Source organism: Nyctibius grandis, chromosome 6 (assembly GCF_013368605.1).
Source record: "Nyctibius grandis isolate bNycGra1 chromosome 6, bNycGra1.pri, whole genome shotgun sequence".
NCBI classification, from domain to species: domain Eukaryota; kingdom Metazoa; phylum Chordata; class Aves; order Nyctibiiformes; family Nyctibiidae; genus Nyctibius; species Nyctibius grandis.
The window spans coordinates 53,677,706-53,697,412 of record NC_090663.1 but is presented as its reverse complement, the minus strand read 5'-3'; the positions used below and the strand labels follow the sequence as shown (position 1 = coordinate 53,697,412).

At 46.8% G+C, this 19,707-nt stretch overlaps 1 protein-coding gene across 2 annotated transcripts; it reads right to left on the bottom strand.

Moving 5' to 3' along the window:
- Positions 1–2,511: 2,511 nt before the first annotated feature.
- On the bottom strand, positions 2,512–18,993 carry REST (RE1 silencing transcription factor). 2 transcript variants are annotated; one of them, XM_068404036.1, is made up of 4 exons: positions 18,978–18,993; positions 16,796–17,706; positions 11,098–11,181; positions 2,512–7,981 (listed from the first exon to the last, which is right to left on the bottom strand). In XM_068404036.1, the coding sequence occupies exons 2-4, from the start codon at positions 17,694–17,696 to the stop codon at positions 6,279–6,281; spliced, it is 2,688 nt and encodes an 895-aa protein (XP_068260137.1). In that variant the 5' UTR covers positions 17,697–17,706; positions 18,978–18,993; the 3' UTR covers positions 2,512–6,278. The 2 variants fall into 2 exon arrangements, with proteins under 2 accessions (XP_068260137.1, XP_068260136.1); XM_068404035.1 differs by lacking the exon at positions 18,978–18,993 and adding an exon at positions 18,603–18,682.
- Positions 18,994–19,707: the final 714 nt, after the last annotated feature.

Genomic DNA, 19,707 nt, shown 5'->3' with positions numbered 1-19,707 from the left:
CAAACAGCCAGGCCAGATCAGAGGGCAGGCCGCCGTGTGCTACGCTGCCCGTGGGTTAGCTGGGGAGCGTGGGCCATGCTGCGAGCGCGGGGTGCCTGCCTGCAATGCTGCAGCTGTGGGTTAGGTGCGTTGTGCAAGTACGTGCTGTGCTGCAAGCGTGTGATCCTGAAATCTCCGCTTGAAAATTGCTGCCCCTTGGCAGTTTCACCTCCTGAGTCCCTGCTCACGGTAGCACGTACCTGCGCCAGCGCTCAGGAGGTGGTCCTGCCCCTCTGTAACCACCCAGGGCACTGCCAATGTCCCTGTCCCTGGCGTCCCCACTGAGGGACCGGTCACCATCTTCCCACTCGACTTTTTGCCACAATTCTCCTTCGTGTGTTTGTGATGGAAACAAACCCAGCCACAAACCTCATCTGTCCCCTCACCTCCAGCACAGCCTCTCCTGCAGATGACAGCAGTTTGAGTGCTCTGACCTACACAGGGCTAAAGGAGACCAAGAATGGCTCCTTTGACCAGCCCATGGGCAAGGGACAGGTTCAGCTGCCTGGCTTGAGCCTGAGGGTGTCAGAGCACTGCCACGACATTGCCTTGCTGCATATCTGGTGCTTCCAGCAAAGGAGGGAGATGCAAGGAACTCAATTTACCAAGCTTAAAAATACAACCTGGCCAAGGGAAGAGTTTTGCCCCTCTAGAATTACCTTTTCCTATGTATAGTTTATACTGGTTGTGACAAAGGTAAAGCCACTTGTGTCAGCATGGCTAAGCTTTAAAAACAAACAAAAACCAACCACCAAACCAAAATCAGGAACCTAGCATTTCGGCTCCTTCAGAGCATCAGTAACGTCTGAACAAGGCAGCTGAATTAAGACACGACCTTACTCTGTCCCCACACACGTCAGCAGGAAGCTAAGCCATCCCCGCGTGAGCTAACTCACCTTTTGGGCAGCTCGGTGTGTGGGCAAGAGCTCACACTGGCCTGCAAGGTACCGCGGAGCCACGCACTTGTGCTCGGCTACCCAGCTCTGTTAAAAACCAACTTAGCATAAAGCAGCTTCTAAAACCTAGCAGGTTTTCTCCTGGTTTTCTATCAGGAAAAAGCTAGCAGGTCTTCTGCCAAGGTGCTAGTCAAAGATAAGGATGACCTGACTGCAGGTTTAAGGGAAAATGGTTTCTCAGGTTGCCAACCCACTTGTGTTCTTTCGTTTCAGCTAGCTTGTCCCCAGAACACCTTCCTGGGGGTGGGGGGCAGCACTAGCTGGTGGTCCAAAGGGCAGGGCCTCCTCTATCGATCCAGTTTGAAATCATTAACTCACATAGCACAGGCCAAGAGGCACACAAGTACCCAGACCCTGCCGTCTCTATGCCACGCACTCAGAGCATCTTCCCCTGCAGCCCGTGGGCAGGCTTGGGTACCACTCCTGTTCCCTGTCCTTACACCAGCGTTACCATAAACTGCATACCCGCTGCCTACAAGACTTCAAGGGGAGCAAACCAAACCCTGCCCCTTACCCAGGTGATGACAGCCCCTGCCACCCTGCTTTTTGCTGCTTGACTACTGCATGGCTCAGGAACCCCAATTCCCATTGACACACTAAGATGACTCTGGCAGGGCATTGCTTATGAGAAAACAGTTAATCAGAGAAGACAAAAGCTCACTTCTTACACTTCTAGGAGCATCCCAGATTGTTCAAAGCTGCAGCAGCTGCATATACAACGATCCCCACAAGTTCATCAAATGTCCTTTGCCTTGATCCCTTGGCAAATAGGAATTGTTCTGCGTTAGTAGGAGGTAAGAATGACCAAGCCCTAGAAGGCAGGTTAGCATCATGGCCTAATCCAGCTCCAGTTTTCTAAAAGCGACAGGCTGGCAGAGATGGGAAGCTACCCTTGCAGGCTATGCTGGGCTCCACAGCTCTCAAGACATTTTCAATATCTATATAGACAGTATCGTAGCCATAGGGATGATGGGTGACATAATGTTTATAAATTGACTGTTAATTCCCCAAATGAGACAGCACCAGAGACCTTAGGAATACAGGAGGAATTGCCACCTGCATTACCTCTGAAACTCAAATGTAAATTCTGCAGCTTCCATCAAGTTACATTTCTTCTCACATGGCAGAGAATACGCCTTTCATGCCCATCAGGCCTGTCCTGCCAAGTCACAAGCAGGTCCAGCATCAAGTTTGAACCTTGTCCGTATGCGTGCATCTCTCACCTTGTGCCCTGCCCTCACTGAAGCGGGCAGAGAAATGAATACAGTATGCTGAAATGGAAAAAGAACCTATTTCTGGAGCCATTGTCCCTGTCTGCAGTCAAGTCTGCGTGTGCACACACGTGGCATCTATGTACAGGCTCCCTCATACCATGCTGGCTTGAGGTCTTGAAGAGCTCTGTCAATGATGCATTGCTCCTGCCTTTAGTTACAAATGGCTTTCATAGCCATTAATAAGTGGGAGATAGAAGCTGCAAGTTCCTTAATAAAGTTTATTTAATCATAACTATGCTTAGGAAAATACACTTGTAAGGTTAATATAATGCAATTTAGTTTAAGTTTATACTACATTTTGAACAAAAGACTTCTTATACATGTTTTAGGTAAAAACAGGATGTATGATCTGGCTTGTTTTACATCTATTACAAATGTAGAAAAGACTGTCAGGCACTACAGTAGAGAGAGCATGAAAAAAATTACCTTTGGTTTAATTCAGAGAATACAAGTATTGCACTGTAAAAGCATCAAACATGGTGCAACTAAACATCATAAACATGTTTCCATGCCAGCTTACAAAAGTTTGTTAGCTAGTGTAATTTTAGAGGGGGAAAATATATGTACACATAAAACAATTCCATTAGCTATCTGGATCTGTTAATATTGTATGCACGCCACATATCTACACAACTGACATTCCAGAAAACTCTTGAATTTTATTTAATACATTTCAGCTACATTAAATCTGTTGAAATAAATGACGTTACCATATCTTAACTGGCCTGTCAGTTGGTAAAACATTCTTCTTTAAATGACTAAAGTTCCAGTCTAGATCATCAAAATCCAGAAACAGCAATTACAATACAATGGGTTATTAATGCCTAGCTACCCACTTCTAGACCATTTCTCAAGGCAGTTACTTTGAGTGTATAGATTCATACAGCAAAAGCCCAAAACACCATGTTACTCGACAGAGGGCTGGCAGTGTAGGGCTATCAGTGTGCTAATCCTTCCAACCACATATTGGAGGTTGAACACTCGTACAGGTATTATTGCCAAGAAACACAAAAATGCTTGCATTGGCAAAACCAACACAAAATAATTTAAGAATATTGAAAAAGACCCCAAAAAAAGGCATTGTTTAAAGGGAGATGCAGCAATGTAAGACCACTGTATATGATGGGTTACCTGACTGCACCCCCCCCAAATACTCAATATTAGCAATGTCTAACATTTTAAGTACACATTATGCATCACATCGTTGCTGCTTTGCCATAACATACTCCCAAACCTTGGTCTTAACCAAGCAGAGAATTCCAACACAGTTCTGCACCAACATTACGTATTTCAGGACCTTGTTGATGGGTCTCAGATAGAAAGAATCATCTCCTCTTCTTAATATGTTAATAATTTATTTTCAGTTTCTAATCTTGTGGTAAGAAATACTGCCGAACAGGAGCCAACTGTCGTCTTCAAAGAGTTCTTGTCAGATCAAGCATTGAAACCTTGACCACTTCACAGAAATGTGCAGCAGAGTATCTGAGGGAACCACATCTTTGTTTTTATCTCATAGAGAAAGATTTAAAGTCAGTCAACAGCATTGTTTTCATTTAAAAACAAACCAGAAAAATTATCAAGCCAGTCCACAAGTTTATTTGAACATAGCTAAAGTCCTTGAAGTCTCTCACAAGATGGCAAAGGCTCTTCGCAAGGATATGAAGGGAGCTATAAAACCTCTACACAGTACTGGAATTCCCAGCATCTGCTCACATCGCTCACAAATGGTGGCAACATTTATATATAAAGGAAACATTATTATCAAGAAACAAAAAATACATCTAAGACTATTACAACTGGTTGTTTAGGAAAACAATGCAACTAGGTTTATTTTCTTAATGTTTAACATAAATATAGTTGCAACTCGATCTTCAGTTGACAATGATTGTCACAGCCAAGGTAAGGATTGAACACTATCTAAGCAAGCAAAAACTCACTATACATTATACAATTTATTTCTGCCACGAGGGGTGCTTTCCCTCTCGAATCTTTGGCCTCCTATTACCAATCTCTCCCAAAAGCAGAAGCAATGTAGCATTGTTGCTCTCTATCCATTCAAGGCAGTAGGTTTGTTTGGAGGGGAAGATGCTGTGGGGACATGCAGGGAAGAACAGGGTTTATTCCAGAGCTTACATTGAGAGTATTTTCCATAAAGTGCTCTGACAAATACTGCCTGAGCTCCTCAACTCCACTCTCCAAATGACACCTGCCTCCAAATTTGCCTCTTTGGAGCTGACAACCAGAGAAGCTGCCCCCAACTGCTCCCACTGGAAAGGCAGCTAATGACAGTCGGAAGAGTGCAAAGATGGGACTGGAGGGTTTTGCTTTTTCCCTGCTGGTTTGGGTTCTGTTTACATTTTGCTGCTGGTTGGCTACAAGCAGTAAGTATGCAATCTCTCTTGTGTTTGTGTATGTCAGAAATTAAATCTGTTTACAATTAAAAACTCCTGGTATGACACGTAGACCTGAGATGACAATCTGATCACTTATGTGTTTCTCTCTGCATGGAAGCAGGATGATGTTACTAAATGCAACTTGAATAAATAAGGAGCAGGAATTCCTACAGTTTTTAATGCCAGGTTTGTTGCTTACCAGTTGATTTATCTTTCTTTGTTTTTTTGGAGTGTGAGATGTTAGATTTTGACGAACCATACTTACATCACTACTACTGTTTTATTTTTTTTAAGCTCATGAAGTTTGACTGCTGTCCCCCACAGTAATGAAAAAGGGAGGGAAAAAAAATAATCATCATCTGGACTTGCAGAATCTGCAGACCATTTCCACTGAGAGTGAGTATTTTCCTGTCTGGTGATCCCAAACTATAAATTTGAATTTATTACTCTGTATGTGTATTCAAAATATCAGAAATGGCACTTCCATGATAAAACAAACCCTATAAAATAGTGTTTTGAAATTGCATTGATATCCTTTCGCTCAAGAACTATATAATTTTAAAGCCAAAAATATATAGCCAAGCAGTTCGTAATTTCAGCAACTTCATGCAAGACTAGTAATACCCCAGGAAAACAAGAAAAATCTGCAGTAAACAGCATCACAGAAAACTGTCCCAGAAAACTGTCCCATGGTAAGCAATGAATCTGAATGTTTCCAAATAAAAAAAACTTACACAAACAAAACCAAACATGCATATATAAAGTGTACATGTACTGCACAAGCGCTATTCCTAAAGGATTAAACTGCATAGGTAAAAATCAAAAACAATGTGCAATATTTTAAGCCCTTAAAGCACAATTTAAAAAAAGGCAGAAATTAAAAATAACAAACTTGCTCCCCCACAACAAAGCCAATTACATATCATAGTCATTAAGATATTAATCAAGACAGAGGTTCTCCAATCAAAAGTTGGAAGGACTGCTCCCAAATTTTGGCTCACCATTCATGCTTAGGGGATCTGAAATGTACGTTCACAATTATAATTATCTTAAACAGTTACGTTCATCACTAGCCAACTTTGATTTCTTTTACAAAGTGCTCTTTATGTAATAGAAGCTGTCTTCCTGGTAGAAAAACCATCAAGTAGTTTAACGCTTTGAACATCAAGACACATCGAGAAGAACTAAAAAAAAAAAACAGGGGAAAGGAAGAGGGGACAGAGAGAAGGAGTTGGCTGCTAGAACAAAAAGCAACTAACACCAATGGCTCTATAAACATCCAACTTGTGTATTGTTAGCTACAGTCTTGTTCCTAAAACTCAATTTATAAAAAGAATTGCATAAGCTAATAGACTAGAAGCTTACACTGACTTTACAGGACACAGCCTCATACACCCTACCTGCCTTCTCTAATGAAGAGATCCAATAGTTAATGAGTTCACCTTTACACAAAAAGTTGTCAAAAATATTTTCAACTTAAAAAAAAAAACCTAATCCAAAAAAATAAGCCAATGCAGACACTAAAGCAAATCGTGCTTAAAAAAAAAATCTACAATATCTGTACATAAGCTGTATAAGATCTTACAAAAGAAGTTTCCCCCAAACCACAGCTATTTCTACTCCTGCCCTTTTGTTGCCTTCTCAAGATAATACACATTGACTAAGTGGCGATTGAGGTGCTTGCTGTATTCGCCTTCCTTTTTAAATGAGCGGTCACAAAAAATGCACACATAGTTCTCCCCGGCCACTGTGGTGTCTGCAGCTCCTTGTGACGTCTTTGGACTTGTCTCCTCCTGTATGGAGCGAGCGCCATTTAACCCCGAGTCATCGCTTCCTTCTGATATGTTGTCACTTATGTCGCTGCCTTCGTGGCTGTGGATGCCCTCATCCTCATCCATTTCCTGAGATTCATTCACTGCTGTGTTATCCGGAGATGATAAGGCCAGAGCTACTTTAGGGCTTTGCGTACACCCTTCTGGGGGCGCAGGTACCAGCACAGCATCCCCTGTTGGCTCTGTCGCTGGCAGGCACGTCTTGGTCAGGTCCATCAGGTCTGAGTTACTCACGGTTTCTGCCACGAAAGTTTCCTCTGGCTCCTTCTCAGGCGCCAGATCTGGTACCACATCCATGGGCACATCCAAGCTTTTTTCAGAAGGCACTGCATGTGAAGATTCCCCAGAGCAAGTGTCTTCCCCTCTGTCTGCCTTTCTCTCCTCCTCTGTTTCACCAACAGTGTCTTCACTCTCTCCTGCTGCAGCAGGCATTTCTTGATCCTCTACCTCAGCTTCTGTGTTTGCATCCTGAGCTGTCAGACAAAGCTGCCCTGGCTCTTGTATGCAGCTTGCTTTGGGATCGGTGCTCTCCTCCTTGAAAGCGTGACCACCATCATTGTTTAATGCCACTGTGTTAGTGGGATCTTGCTCCTTCTGGTAGCTGCCCTCACTGTCAGGCTTCACGCATCCATCTTCTTCTGTGATGTGACACTCCTCTGGCATCTCTTCTTCCTCTATCTTCTCCTGATCGAGTTTACTGCTTTTCTTACTGTGCTTATTTTTCACAGCTTTCTTTTTTCTGCTTTTCTTGAGGCAAGAATTTTGCTTTTTAGGCTCCTCCTCTGGTATAACATCACTTTTTTGAGCTTCCTGGCAGTCTCTGGGTTTAGCTTCCACTTTCTTTTTCTTTTTTGTTACTGCTGAGGTATCATTTGCAGGCTCTTGCTTTGAGGAAGTTACTTCAGCCTCTGCTTTTCTTTTGATCTTCTTTGTTTTACATATTTTCTCAGTATTTTTCTCAGTTTTAATAGCCACCTCCTTGTTTTCTGAAGCCGATTTCCGACTTCTGGTTGTCACCTGGCCTGCAGAAACATTGCTCGTCAGCTTCTTTTCCTTTGCCAAATTATCTTTTTTCTCCACTTTCACAATTTTCTCAGTTTTCTTTGCAGCTGAATCCCCTTTCGTTTGTTCCTTCTCTGCTTTTTCATTAATGCTCTCAGAAAAGTCAGCTTCACTCTTTTTAGTCCGTAGCTTCACCTTTGAAACATCCATGGTGATGTCAGAACAATCGGGATGCCTGGATTTGATGTGATACTGCAGGTTACATTTTTTAGATGCTGCATAATCACAAACAGGACAGAGAAACTGGCGTGGATTGACATGGAGCTCAACATGCTTTTTGAAATTGCTGCGGTCAGCTGTTTTGTAGTCACAGTGTGGGCAAGTCAGAGGCTTCGGCCCATTGTGAACCTGCCTTGCGTGACGAGTTACTTCATGCTGGTTTGAGGCCACATAGCTGCACTGATCACATTTGAATGGCTTCTCACCTAAGGAAGGAAGGGTGGAAGGGAATGATGGTGATTATCAAGTATGGGGGTGGGGGGGCAATCACTTCCCCCTAATACAGATACAGAAATATGAAACTCAAAAAGAAAAAAAAATTATCCATGCGCCTTTAAAATTAAGTCAACATAAGAAATCCACAAGGCACAAACACATTCACAAGACACCAAGAACAAAATACAAAAAAGAGAGAAAGGGTGAGGGCTGGGAGGAAAGGGATCCAAAACCAAACAAGCAGTAACAACATCACAGGTTCTGGCTATGCATACATACCGGCAGAGATCTCTCTACAGTAATATTAGCAAATGGAATCCATACCCAACTGGTCCATTGAATGCATTGTAGAAAAATGGAAATGTAACATTTGATGAATAGCAGTTTCACACAAACGTTTCAAAAAAGTCCAACTTTACACAGATTTAGCATACTTCATGTTTGCATTGAAAAGGAAATGAGGGAAAAGAAGCTAGCAAACACCAAAGCACATGAAAGAGGCACACTGCTCTGATGATCTTTACCTCTGATAATTCAGTTCACTGTTAGTGTCTCAAACACATGACATACTGGCTGCAGGCTGCTCTCGGCAAGTCAACCAGATGCAGTGCAAAGCCGTCATGTTACTACTGAAATCTGCATTTACAGTTGTGCAATGACTCTTGCAGAATTGTTCCTGAAATGTTCTGCTTAGTGCACGCCACTGCAGCAGAAGTGGCTTTCCATTTACACATCACAGCAAACAGGAAAAACACTTCTAGCACAACAACTCAAGTCCAGAAATACTTTGAGAACATCTGTGCATGTGCAAATGCAGCTGAGGAATTTGGGATACTCCTGAGCTCTAAACCACCATCTCAAAACTGACCTGCAGAATTAATGCATGCCACTTCCTAAGTAGGTAGAAAGTCCACTCCAGCCCCTTCTGCTCATGGTACAATAGTACTTCTCCCACCCCTGCAACAGCTGCCCAGACACTGCCCATACTCATGCTGCTCTGCTGCAGCACAACTCAGGAGTCCAGAGCAGCCTGCAGCAAAGAAAACCACTGTGACTGTGGTGTCTGTGTGTTAGACACATGGCTGATCTGCAATGCCTTCACAAACTCTATAAAAGGCTGTGCTGCCTCCCTGGAAGGAAGGATGGGGACACTTTTAAGAGTCTAGATCATTTCATGTCTGCCTGCAGCATCTCTTTATTATTCAAAGAAGGGTTACTTTGATTCCTTATCATCTTCAGCATATCTTCCTTCCTTCCCTCCTTCCTCCCTTTCCCCCCCCCACTTCATGGTGACATTTTCCATGAGTTTAAGCTTGATGTGCTTCACTGTTCATCCTTCTCACAAGTATGGACCTTTATCGCCTACACTTTAAGGAACAGTTCTGTGTTACACAGAGTGAGGACAAGAACAGCCTCTCTCTTGCACACACATGAACAAGCTGTTATGACAGCACAGTGCTCAGAGGTAGCTGCAACAAGGTAACTCAAAGGTTGCAAGTGAAGAGTTTGTGTCCATCATCTCTACCAAATCTAGGGGTTTTGTTGCACAAGTGGAAAGGACATGTATCAAGATGGCTAAGAATACAGCTGTGAAGTAGGCTCTAAACCACTGTTGTTCACTGTCTGACATCTGAAGAAAGCTCCAGCACCAGTTTGCCTTAAAAGGCCAGAGGCCAGCCTGTGAACTGCAGGAGTCCAGAAATTGCCACAGAAAAGGTTCAGCTGCCTGGGCAATGCAGCAAGACATGCAATAGAAGTTATGAGAGCTATTAATAAAACACTCCTGATAGCAAGAGTCCCATGTGCACTTCCACTTCTGTCAGCACAGCTCACACCCTCCCTTCCAGACCTTTGAGTCAAGGGCCAAGGTCAGATCCCACTCCTCACCTCCTTCGGATTTGAGACTTCCTTGCACAGACAAGGGGAGAGTAAGATGTTCATGAAATGGTTTCCAGGCTCAGTATCGACCAAACCATTTGCAAATTTGCATTCAGCCCAGAGGTTCAGCCAAAAATGATTTTTGTTTCTGGACGCAGAACACTTCATACACGAAATTCTCAAACCAAAATACTGGCATGTCATTTTAAAGCTGGCTATTTTTAATGGGTCCAAACCCCCCTCCACTACAGTTAAAATTGCCTGCTTTCTGGTTTCAATTAAAAGTCTCATCTATTAAAATTGAAACTATTACTTCTCAGGAGACTTTCACTACTGTTTGCTAGGACCAGGAATTCACCTAGGTCTGGTCAATTCAGATATTAGCAAACCAAAAGCACAGGCTGAGATCTACCTGAACTCCCCTGCGAGGGTCATAAAGGACAACTGTGCTTGTGTCTAGCGTGCCTATGCTGTTACAACTCACAAAAATGCTATTAATTCATTCAAAAAGAGATTCGCAAGAGAGCGAGAGTTCGTAACACCACAGCTTATGACCAGTAATGGGAAATAAAGGCTAGCGAAAATTGCTAATTTGGCTTTTAGCGCCACAAGACTGAGTCACTTGTGAACACCCTCTACGTTTGCTTTTTTTCTCCTCTGTGCCTCCTTGCCATAAGCAGACACTATTTTACATCTTTCTGTGATACTAAGCAAAAGCTAAGGGTTCCTTCAGAAACCCTGGATGAGATGAAATCGCAGACATCACAGAGGAGACTCTCAGCTGCTCAAAATTTTCCCAGCTTCATTTGATTTCAACTGAGTTGTGGCAGCAGGCAGAAGACAAGAATCTGCTCCTGTATCATCACAGTGTTGTATTTGCTACTAGATTACTACGACTACTACAGCAGCCCTATGAACCTCAGAATACACCTTGGAAAGTAAAAGGGAAAGAAAAAGATACATTCCCTTGTTATCACTTTTATTAATGACACTTAGCATTTCCTTAGCAGGTAAAGACAACCTTCCCTGTTAAAATGGAAGCTAAAGCTCAGGCCATACTGGATGAGATGACATCTCACACAGAACTGGGCAGCCTGCTCTATGTGGCCCTGCTTGAGCAGAGGGCTGAACCAGATGACCCCCAGAGGTCCCCTCCAACTTCAACCATGCTGTGATTCTGTGAACCACCCCCTTTTCCAGAGTCATGCCGCTGTCACCCCTTACCAACCTGAGTGGGTGCGCATGTGCCTGGTTAAATGGGTCTTCTGAGAGCTGGAATAAGGACACATAGCACATTGATAGGGTCGCTCTCCTGCAAAAACAAACAACAAATTAGTTACTGAAACACAACTGATTCCCGAACGTGGGTTACCGAGCCATACACGAGGCTGTCAGAGATCCTCAAGTTGTATTTGAGGGCACATTATCTCTCCGCAAAGGGCCACAGTGAGAAGCATATGCTCGAGCTGGACCAATGCAACGTGTCATGCCTTATGAATAAGGGTAGTGAAGGGGCAGAATAGGAGAGGGGCACATCTTCAAGTCCATCTGGGGTGGGACAGTAACCTCAGCCAAAAGGTGATGAGGACAGCCACCTTTAGGAATCCCTAAGACACCAGAGCTGACTTTCCTACAGTGTTTTCTCCCAGCACTCAGAAGATGCACAAAAGATACAGACCCTGTAAGAAATCAGGTATGCTCTTGCTTCACATAACACCTTACCTGAAACCTCGTGTTTAATTTGGATTAAGATGGGGAGCAACCACACATTCAGCATGGACCTCCATTTGCCAGAACACAAGTGCAGATACAGACTGGGTCTCTACTTCCAAAGTTTTATCAGCAGAGTGAAATTGGCTTGGAGGGTGGAAAAGCATGATGCCCTGTTCAGTGAAACTATGCTGCCAGCAGAAGCTCAAGTGTAGCAGAAATGTTTATTTTGAAGACTCAAATCCCTCTGCCTGCAGAGTTATTGTTTCTGGAGAACTAATGGAAAGTAACCTGACATAAATTAGGTCTCCACAAGGGACATTTAGCTTGTGTAACTATCAGTACAATAATACTTGAAAATCCTTTCCAAGTGAAGACAAGCCCCAAATAAAGGCAGACACTTTTAGAATTAACATCTGTTAGACACGTCCAGATAAGTACCAGGGGTGTTTGCCACAAACTGCTAGCACAGCCAAGAGATCTAAGTGGCCTTGTCTCCACTACTAGTTGTAAAAGCACTTTTTAGTCTCGGGTGGATACCCCCAACAGAAGAGAGGAGTGAAGATGGGAAGGGAAAAGTATGTTATTCAGTTGTAATACTTATTCAAGTCATAGTCAGTCACAGTCATACACTACAGCATTTTGCTACATCAGTTGAAGCATACAACCAACATGCTCTCCAAACCACTGAGGCCTAGACATCAGCAAAAGCCCTGCATACAGGCTATTTGTTCACTTTCAGAGGCATAGCTCTATCTGTAGCAGCAAAGACCTTCATCTGCCAGTATGTGATGTGAAGCTCCACTGCAGGCCTTTGCCAAAATAGCAGTAGAGGCAGTCTTTGTAATGCAGGCTAATCCCACATTTCTTCCTCCCATCAAACATTTAGACTATCGTTCTTGATTAGATCAGCAGTTTAACGGTAAATTCACCCTAACAACCACAACCCCCCTCCCTTTCCAGTTAAAACAAGGTAGGAGATTGGTGCAATACACACAATAGGATTAAGTCATGTACAAGGGAGGGGTAGTCCTTTTGTTATAAAGAAATGGTTTTGGTTTTAAATGACTCCTTACAATTTGAAAATATGTGGCCAAAGGTCCTGGAATATTCAGTCATGTCTTCTTCCCATTACCTGAAATTTCATATCTTTAAAGTTACCTACAACGTTAGGAATGTGGAAACGGCTTTCTTTCAGGTATTTTATACAGGGCATAGCAACAAAACGTACTAGTTTTAAAGTATGATGAAAGCAACTAATTTAAAATGCGCTATTGCCACTTGAGAATTAAATGCATGACTACATTGTAAGGGCTATTTTATAAAATGCTATTCCCCAAAGGATTTTTATTGTAACTTTACAAGCTCATTATATGCAAACAAGCCACCAAAAAAACCTCTCCACAAGACACTTATAGAATAAGCCCCAACCTAGCAAAAGCTTAAACAGGTACTTAACTCTATGCAAATGAACATGCAGACTGACATCAGTGAACAAGCTTAAGATCATCTCTTTATAAAGCTTTTCTTGTAATGCTATTAAAAGTTCTGTCTGCTTGAAACGAAACTGCTTCCATCAAACTTCCAACACAGCGGCAAGCAAGAAAGATCCCCTATGACAACCAAAATTTAAAAAAAATGGCAGCCCAAAGCGAGGCACTGAACACCGCGACTGCCTGAAGTAGATGTCTTATTTGTATAGCCCCACAGATGATTTTCAATTAAGTTTTCTAGAAGTTGCTTCTAACAAGTAAAATGGAAAAAATTGAGAACAATGCTGCACTGTCTTGCACGTAGTGCAGTTCCAGATCAGCAGTGTGGATAGCTGATGGGGTAAATCAAGTCAAAACTTGGTCTAACATGTCTAATGAGCACAAACGAGTTCAGGTAGATCTGTCCCTGACACAAAGGGTCCTTTCTGCTCCATCAGCAGAGGAAGGGATGGCCCTGAACATCTCCAGCCACCCCCTCCTGGGCAGCAGACAGGCTCTTCCAGACGTAGCTTTCCCAGCTGACAAGCTTATGATCATCTGCAAGGTCCTTAAACCACCCCTCTGCCCAAGGTCCCCCATATTTGTCAGCAGCCTGCCACATAAGCAGTGTCGCCAGCTGCAAGGTATCTTCCAGTACAGGGCGGGTTCATGGACACCTGCTTTCCAACACAAATGCAAGCAACAGGCAAGCAGGTGACCTCTGCCTGCGTTCCCGTGGTCGCCAAACACGCAGAGGACAGGTATTTCTCCCACCATGCAAGGTACTAGCATGCAGCCCCCTTCCCTGCTCCCGGACACGCACTCTGGCGTTTGTATGTGTCCTTAGTAAGTCGATTCCATTCACTAACCAGCAGAAAACCAACCTGGAGAAGAGGAAAGAAATATTTTACTGCCATTTTAGTGAGCTGAGTCAACCAGTCCCAGGATATGGGGAGAAAACTTAGACTGCCCTTCTCCAGCAGCAGCAGAACATTTGATCCTGTGAAAATGCACTCTGTACAGAGTAAGTGTTTCAGAAAACCGGATGGCTCAAACACAGCAGAGCCCAATTATCTGCAAGGAGGCATTTTCCCACACAGAAAAAGTCAGGTGAAGTATAAAAAAACAGGAGACAGAAAGTATCTATCCACAACTGTTTAACCTATTAGAAATCAGAAAACCAAAGAAACAAAAAATTCCAACTTCCTTCTTAACATTCTGAACCCATAAAATAGGAAGAAAATGAAGTATGTATGTATCCCTCTCATCTTTTTTCCAACAAATATTTTTCTTCAGTTTTACATGAAAACTATAATACAAAGATATTTTATTATCATTCAGACAGTTTTTATTTAATTCAGTACTGTTATGTTAACAGTCTGCAAATACTTCTGACTATAATATCTGTGTGTGTTTTTCCTGGGTTTTTTGGAGGGTGTTGTTTGTTTGTTCGGGGTTTTTTTGTGCGTTGTTTGTGGGTTTTTTTGTTTTCTGTTTTTTTAAGGCAATCGATTACACATTAATACCAGCAGAAACTTTTAGACTGGTGTATAAATATACCTGCCAGTAGTTTATTCATTCTTCTAATACTCTTCCTTTAGCTTTAACACTCTCCTTCACAAAATCAGTGTTGCTGGAAACAAGGCACATTCCTAAGTCTGTCTACTAAATTTTGAAAGATTTTTAACAAGTGAGAACTGGCTGAAAGATCCTAACTTTTCAGTTAAGAGCTAGCAAAGAAACAACTACCAGGGTGGACTAAAAAATGCTGAAATCATAATCATAATCACTCATTTCAGCTTAATTAAAATAATGAAAATACATGGCAAACCAAAGAACCAGAAACCTTGACTGCATCTCTGTTTTTTAAGGAGAAAAGAGGAACTGGACAATATCCTATGTAGTTTAACATGCTTGATTTTTTTTTATATTTTAACACAGTTCACTGGTAAATTGGTCAAATGCACTGATAACAGAGTGCTTCCTCAGCAAACATGCTTTCATGGTTAGTTCCTGTAAAACTCAACACGAGATTTCAGAGTTCAGAGAGGGGAACCTAATGTCATTACAAACACGAGTGGGGATGAATTTGAAGTCGAGACAAATGTAAAACAGACAGGCACCACAGCATGGGCTCACATTTGGCCATGACTTCCCTGGATGATTTATTTAGTTTTTCTCCTATTATTTTGTCATTTTTACCTGGTTTCTTTCCTGTTATGTCCCACAATACACACAAAGAAAACAAACTGGAGGATAAACCACACCATTTTCCTAACACCTCTCACAATAACCTTTGTTTACTTGTTTAGGAAAAAAATATTTAGATAGGACTGATTTTTAAACCGATGGTATCCTCCAAACAACAGCACGCGGCTCTTGTTAAGAGTAGACTATGTCTTAGCATACTAAAAATCCCAGCAGACCCTCCAAACCCCATCAAAGCAGACACTAAAGCATGCTGATGAACAGAACTTCTGCACACTTGAGCTCAAGCCCAGCCCTGAGGCCGCCCGTGTCCAGCCCTCCCCTTCCAGACAGCTGCAGACAACTGAACCGAAGCCTCCCAACCATTCATGTCATTGCTGTGACAAAACATGACTTCAAAGGAGAAATTTTCCAGTGTTTTGCTCAGCCGGCGCAGCCTACAATAAAGGGGAACCGAGTCAGGTCAGCACTCTAGAAGATGGGGAGCGAGTCCGCCCTCTCCTCAGAAAGCCTTCACAAGGGGGAAAGAAAAGCTTCTGAGAAGCTGCAGGAAAGGTCTGAACTGCCCTTCCGCTTCCCCAAAAGGGATCAGGAGGCAAAGCAACTAGACCTCACTGCCAAAAGAGGCCAGGTGGCTAGAATGTCCCCGTGCCCGTTTTGGCCCTGGGCTAGAAAGGAATCTCCGTTTGGCTACGCCTCAGGACTCCCCACGCAAGAGGCCGGTGAGGCTCTCTGATACAAAGCAAGGCCTTTCCTAAATCACCTGCAGCCCCAGCTCACGGGATGGCAGCAACATTGATGGTCCACTGATTCCACTGGGTATAAACCGGAGTAGAAAGGGGCCTCATGCTTTTACTTGAGATTACAAGCTGAGGAAGACGGGAAATCAGGCCAAAGGCTCCCTCGAGGGCTTCCTACAGGCCAACAGAAGTATGTGTCTACTTCTGGCTACTGCCGTGATGCAGACCTTAGAAAAAAACAGGCCCCTGTACATTAAGAGGAATTAATTCACTAGGAACACAACTCTTACCCTGACTATGTAGATGCTGGAGGGCTCCTTTGCATGTGTGTATCAGCTCTTTCGTCCCTCTAATTACCGCTTAGTCAAGTTTCAGCTTAGTCTGAAAGTATCGTTTTCAAAACTACCTATGCAATTTAGGCACCTTTTGTCAACCTGCTTGTTTTCTTTTTACAGTACATCAGGCTTTCCTGTTGTAGACCCTGCCAATCATCACAGCCATACTTTGTCATGCCCTCTTCAAAAAAGTAGCTTAAAATTACTAAACAGGATGCTCTTCATCTCCTCTTGGGCCCCTGATATTGAGAGATTTTCTCAGTCCTGTAGGACTGCAGACTGGAGCTCAAACGAAATCCACACTTCCATGAGGGTACAGCCTGGTAGCACCAAGATGAGAAAGCACAGAGCTTTAATGGGGTGGAACGAACTCTGCAAATAGAAGACTCTTGGCTTGCTCCATTCATCAGAGTTTCCCAGCACTCTTACCACATTTAAATCAAAAAAGATGAAAGACCTACCTGTGTGAGTTCGAATATGTTGAATATAATTGTTCTTCCTGTCTGAAAAATAGGAGCATTGTGAGCAGGTATACACCTTCCTGGGAAAATGATTTCTTAGGTGTTTCTTCCAGTGATATTCACTGACGGTAGTATAAGTGCATATGGTACACTTGTAGACTCTCTCATTTTCCCCTGCTTTGTTATGGTGCTTCAAGTGAGCCAGATAGTGATCATATCTGTTAGTGTTATAGCCACAACGATCACAACGGATTGGGCCCTTAGAGAAATCCACCTCTTCTGTGGTGCAAGAATCAGACTCCTTCACCTGGGCTTGCTTTTCTGCATTTTCTTCCACAAAGAATTTTTTAGCACTGTGGACTCGGATATGATGCACAAACTCCTCTTCAGACTCTGCCTCATACTGGCAAGGCTTACAACGAAACGGCTTGCTCTTTAAGCTCTTACACTTGTCCTCTGTGCTTTCTGGAGTACCCGGTGCTTCCAATGAGACATCTTTGTCCACACTGGGAGTCTTAGGAGGGGAGCAAGCAGCTGCACCTTGGGTTTCCACACTAGGAATGTCAAGAGAGCTTAATTCCACATTTTCAGGTGCCTCACGGTCACTCTCCGCAGCCTGGGTATCTTCCATACCCTCTCCATCACTGTCTGAGAAGTTGCTGTCCCCCACCGTTGTCAGTTCTGCCATTTGCCTTTCTTCTCCAACCAGGTAATCGCAGCAGTTGCCATTGACTTCTCCTGTCAAGGCCACATTCGCCAACATAATAAGCTGAGGAGCTGCCAGCTCAGCTTTAGAAAGGTCATGTAAGTCATACATGTCATTGGACAATGCCATACCAATATTAGCACCGCCAGGAAACAGGCTGTTCCCTCCAGACTGTCCCAGCACTTCCGTTGCCATGGCAGCAATTCTGTTAGCATAGAAAAGGAACACCTGTAAGCACCAGAGTCGCAGAACCCTCCAAGCACCCCTCCCGTTAACACCAGGAAATTAAACCCCTTCGCTGAGGCACTGGGGCAGTGGGAGGCAGAACCCGGGCTGAGGCGCTTCCCCGCTAACACAGACCACGCTGGGCCTCGGGGGGCAGCCGGGGGGTCCCTTTCCTCTCCCGAAAGGGCTGTTTGGTTCCACCCTACACGAGGTGCGGGATCCCACCGCGCGGAGGCCGGGCGGGGGGGCGCTGACAGCGGGGTCACGCGTCCCCGGTCCCGCGGGGCACGGGCCGGGCTCCCGGTCGGCGATTGCCGTCGGGCCGGGCCCCAGCGCTATCCGCTCCCCCGGGGGCCGCCGGGCCCCACCAGCTCCTCGAGGCCCGCCATGTCAGACACCGGGGGCGGCGCAGGCGCCCGCGAGTGGGTGCTGAGACCGCCGGGCCCCGCCGAGGGCCCCCGCCCGCTGCCGGCTGCCCGAGGGACCCCGCCGGGCCCAAGGCCGCCAACAAAAGGGGGCGGCCCGGCCCGGCCACCGCCCCCCCCGCGTCCCGGCGCACATCCGCCGGGGGAGGCGGCCGGGGGAGCCGGGCCGGGCCATGCCCCCGCCGCCGCCGCCCTCCCTCCCTGTCAGGCATGCGGCCATTTTCTGCCTGCCCACACAAAGCGGCCCTCCCCGCGCCGCCCGCCGCGCCCCCGGCCCGCCTGCCGCCGCCGCCGGGGGGGCCCGGCCGGGCCCGGCCGCCCCGCCGCTCCCCCTGCCGCCGGCCCGCGGGGACGTGAGGAGATGCGAGGGCTCAGCTTCCTCCTCCCTCCCGCGGCAGGCAGGGCAGCGGCCCCGGTGCGGGGGCGCGAGGTGGCGAAAGGGACTCGGTACCAGCAAGATCACGGCGGCCGCGCCCAGCCGGTGCCCGGTGGCGGGAGGGCGAGCGGCGCCCCGGGCCTCCGCCCGGGCCCGCGGCCTGGGCTGCGCCCGGCCCGCCCGGCGGCGGCATTGCCTTCCGGCGGCGGCGAGGCGCGGCGAGCGCCCCCGCGGCCGGCGCGGCGCAGGCGGCGGCCGCGGCTCCTTAGCCGTGGTGCTGATCCCCCCGCGGCCCCGGCCTCCCCGCCGGGCCCGGCCGCCCCCGCCCGCCCGCCGGCCGCAGATCAGCCCTGGACAGCGCCTCTCGTCCGGCCCGGCTCGGCTCGGCTCGGCCCGGCCCGGCTCCCCCCTACCCCGGGCGCGGGCCCCGCCGGGTCCCGCCGCACTCACCGGCGGCGCGGGGCCGCCCGGCCGCGCAGCTGCTGCGGGGCGCGGGGCGGTGCGCGCGGGGGCCGGGCGCGCGCAAGGCGTGGAAGCGCTGCTGGCGGCGGCGGCGCGGCGGGAGGCGCCGCGCATTCCAGCACACAGCGCGCAGCGGCCGGCACCGCCCCGCCCCGCCCGCCCCCCACCGGCGCCGCGCGCCCCGCCCCTGGCCCCGGCCCGGCGTGGGGGGGGGGGGCGCGGGGCCTGGCGAGGGGGCGATACGGGCCGCGGGAGGGCCCGGCGGGGTGACCCGGGAGCAAGGGGTGGCGGGGGAAACGCGGCGGCGGCGGCACCGGGGGCGGCAGGGGCACCGGGCGGAGAGGTCACCCGGGGGAAGGGAGCCTGGCGGGGCGGAGCCGTCCCGGCGGTGGCGTTCGCGGCCTGCACCCAAGGAGAAGGTTCGTCCTCCGGGGCAGAACCCGCAGCCGGGGTCTCTCCGTGCCCGGCCCCGCCGCCGCGCTCTCCTTTGTCCGGCTCGGGGAACACACAGCACAACGGCCCCGCGCCGCCGTGTGCCCCGCCTTCACCGTGCCCTGCCGTGGCACGGGCCAGGCCACGGAGCCGTATCCAAACTGCCCTTAAAACATAAAGTGCCTCAAGCAATTGTACCCCCAAAACCTCCACTGGCATCCCTCTTTGTTCCAAAACTAGGAAAAAAGCCAAACCGGTTGCCGTTGCGGAGCCCGGCCGTGCGCGC

Excerpts from the sequence above, each read along its gene's own strand:
- REST (XM_068404036.1), bottom strand. The coding sequence starts at position 17,696 with ATGGCAACGGAAGTGCTGGGACAGTCTGGAGGGAACAGCCTGTTTCCT. Across the intron at positions 11,182-16,795 it reads ACATATTCGAACTCACACAG|GAGAGCGACCCTATCAATGT; the intron begins GTAGGTCTTTCA and ends TTGTTTTTGCAG. Across the intron at positions 7,982-11,097 it reads GCACATGCGCACCCACTCAG|GTGAGAAGCCATTCAAATGT; the intron begins GTTGGTAAGGGG and ends TTCCTTCCTTAG.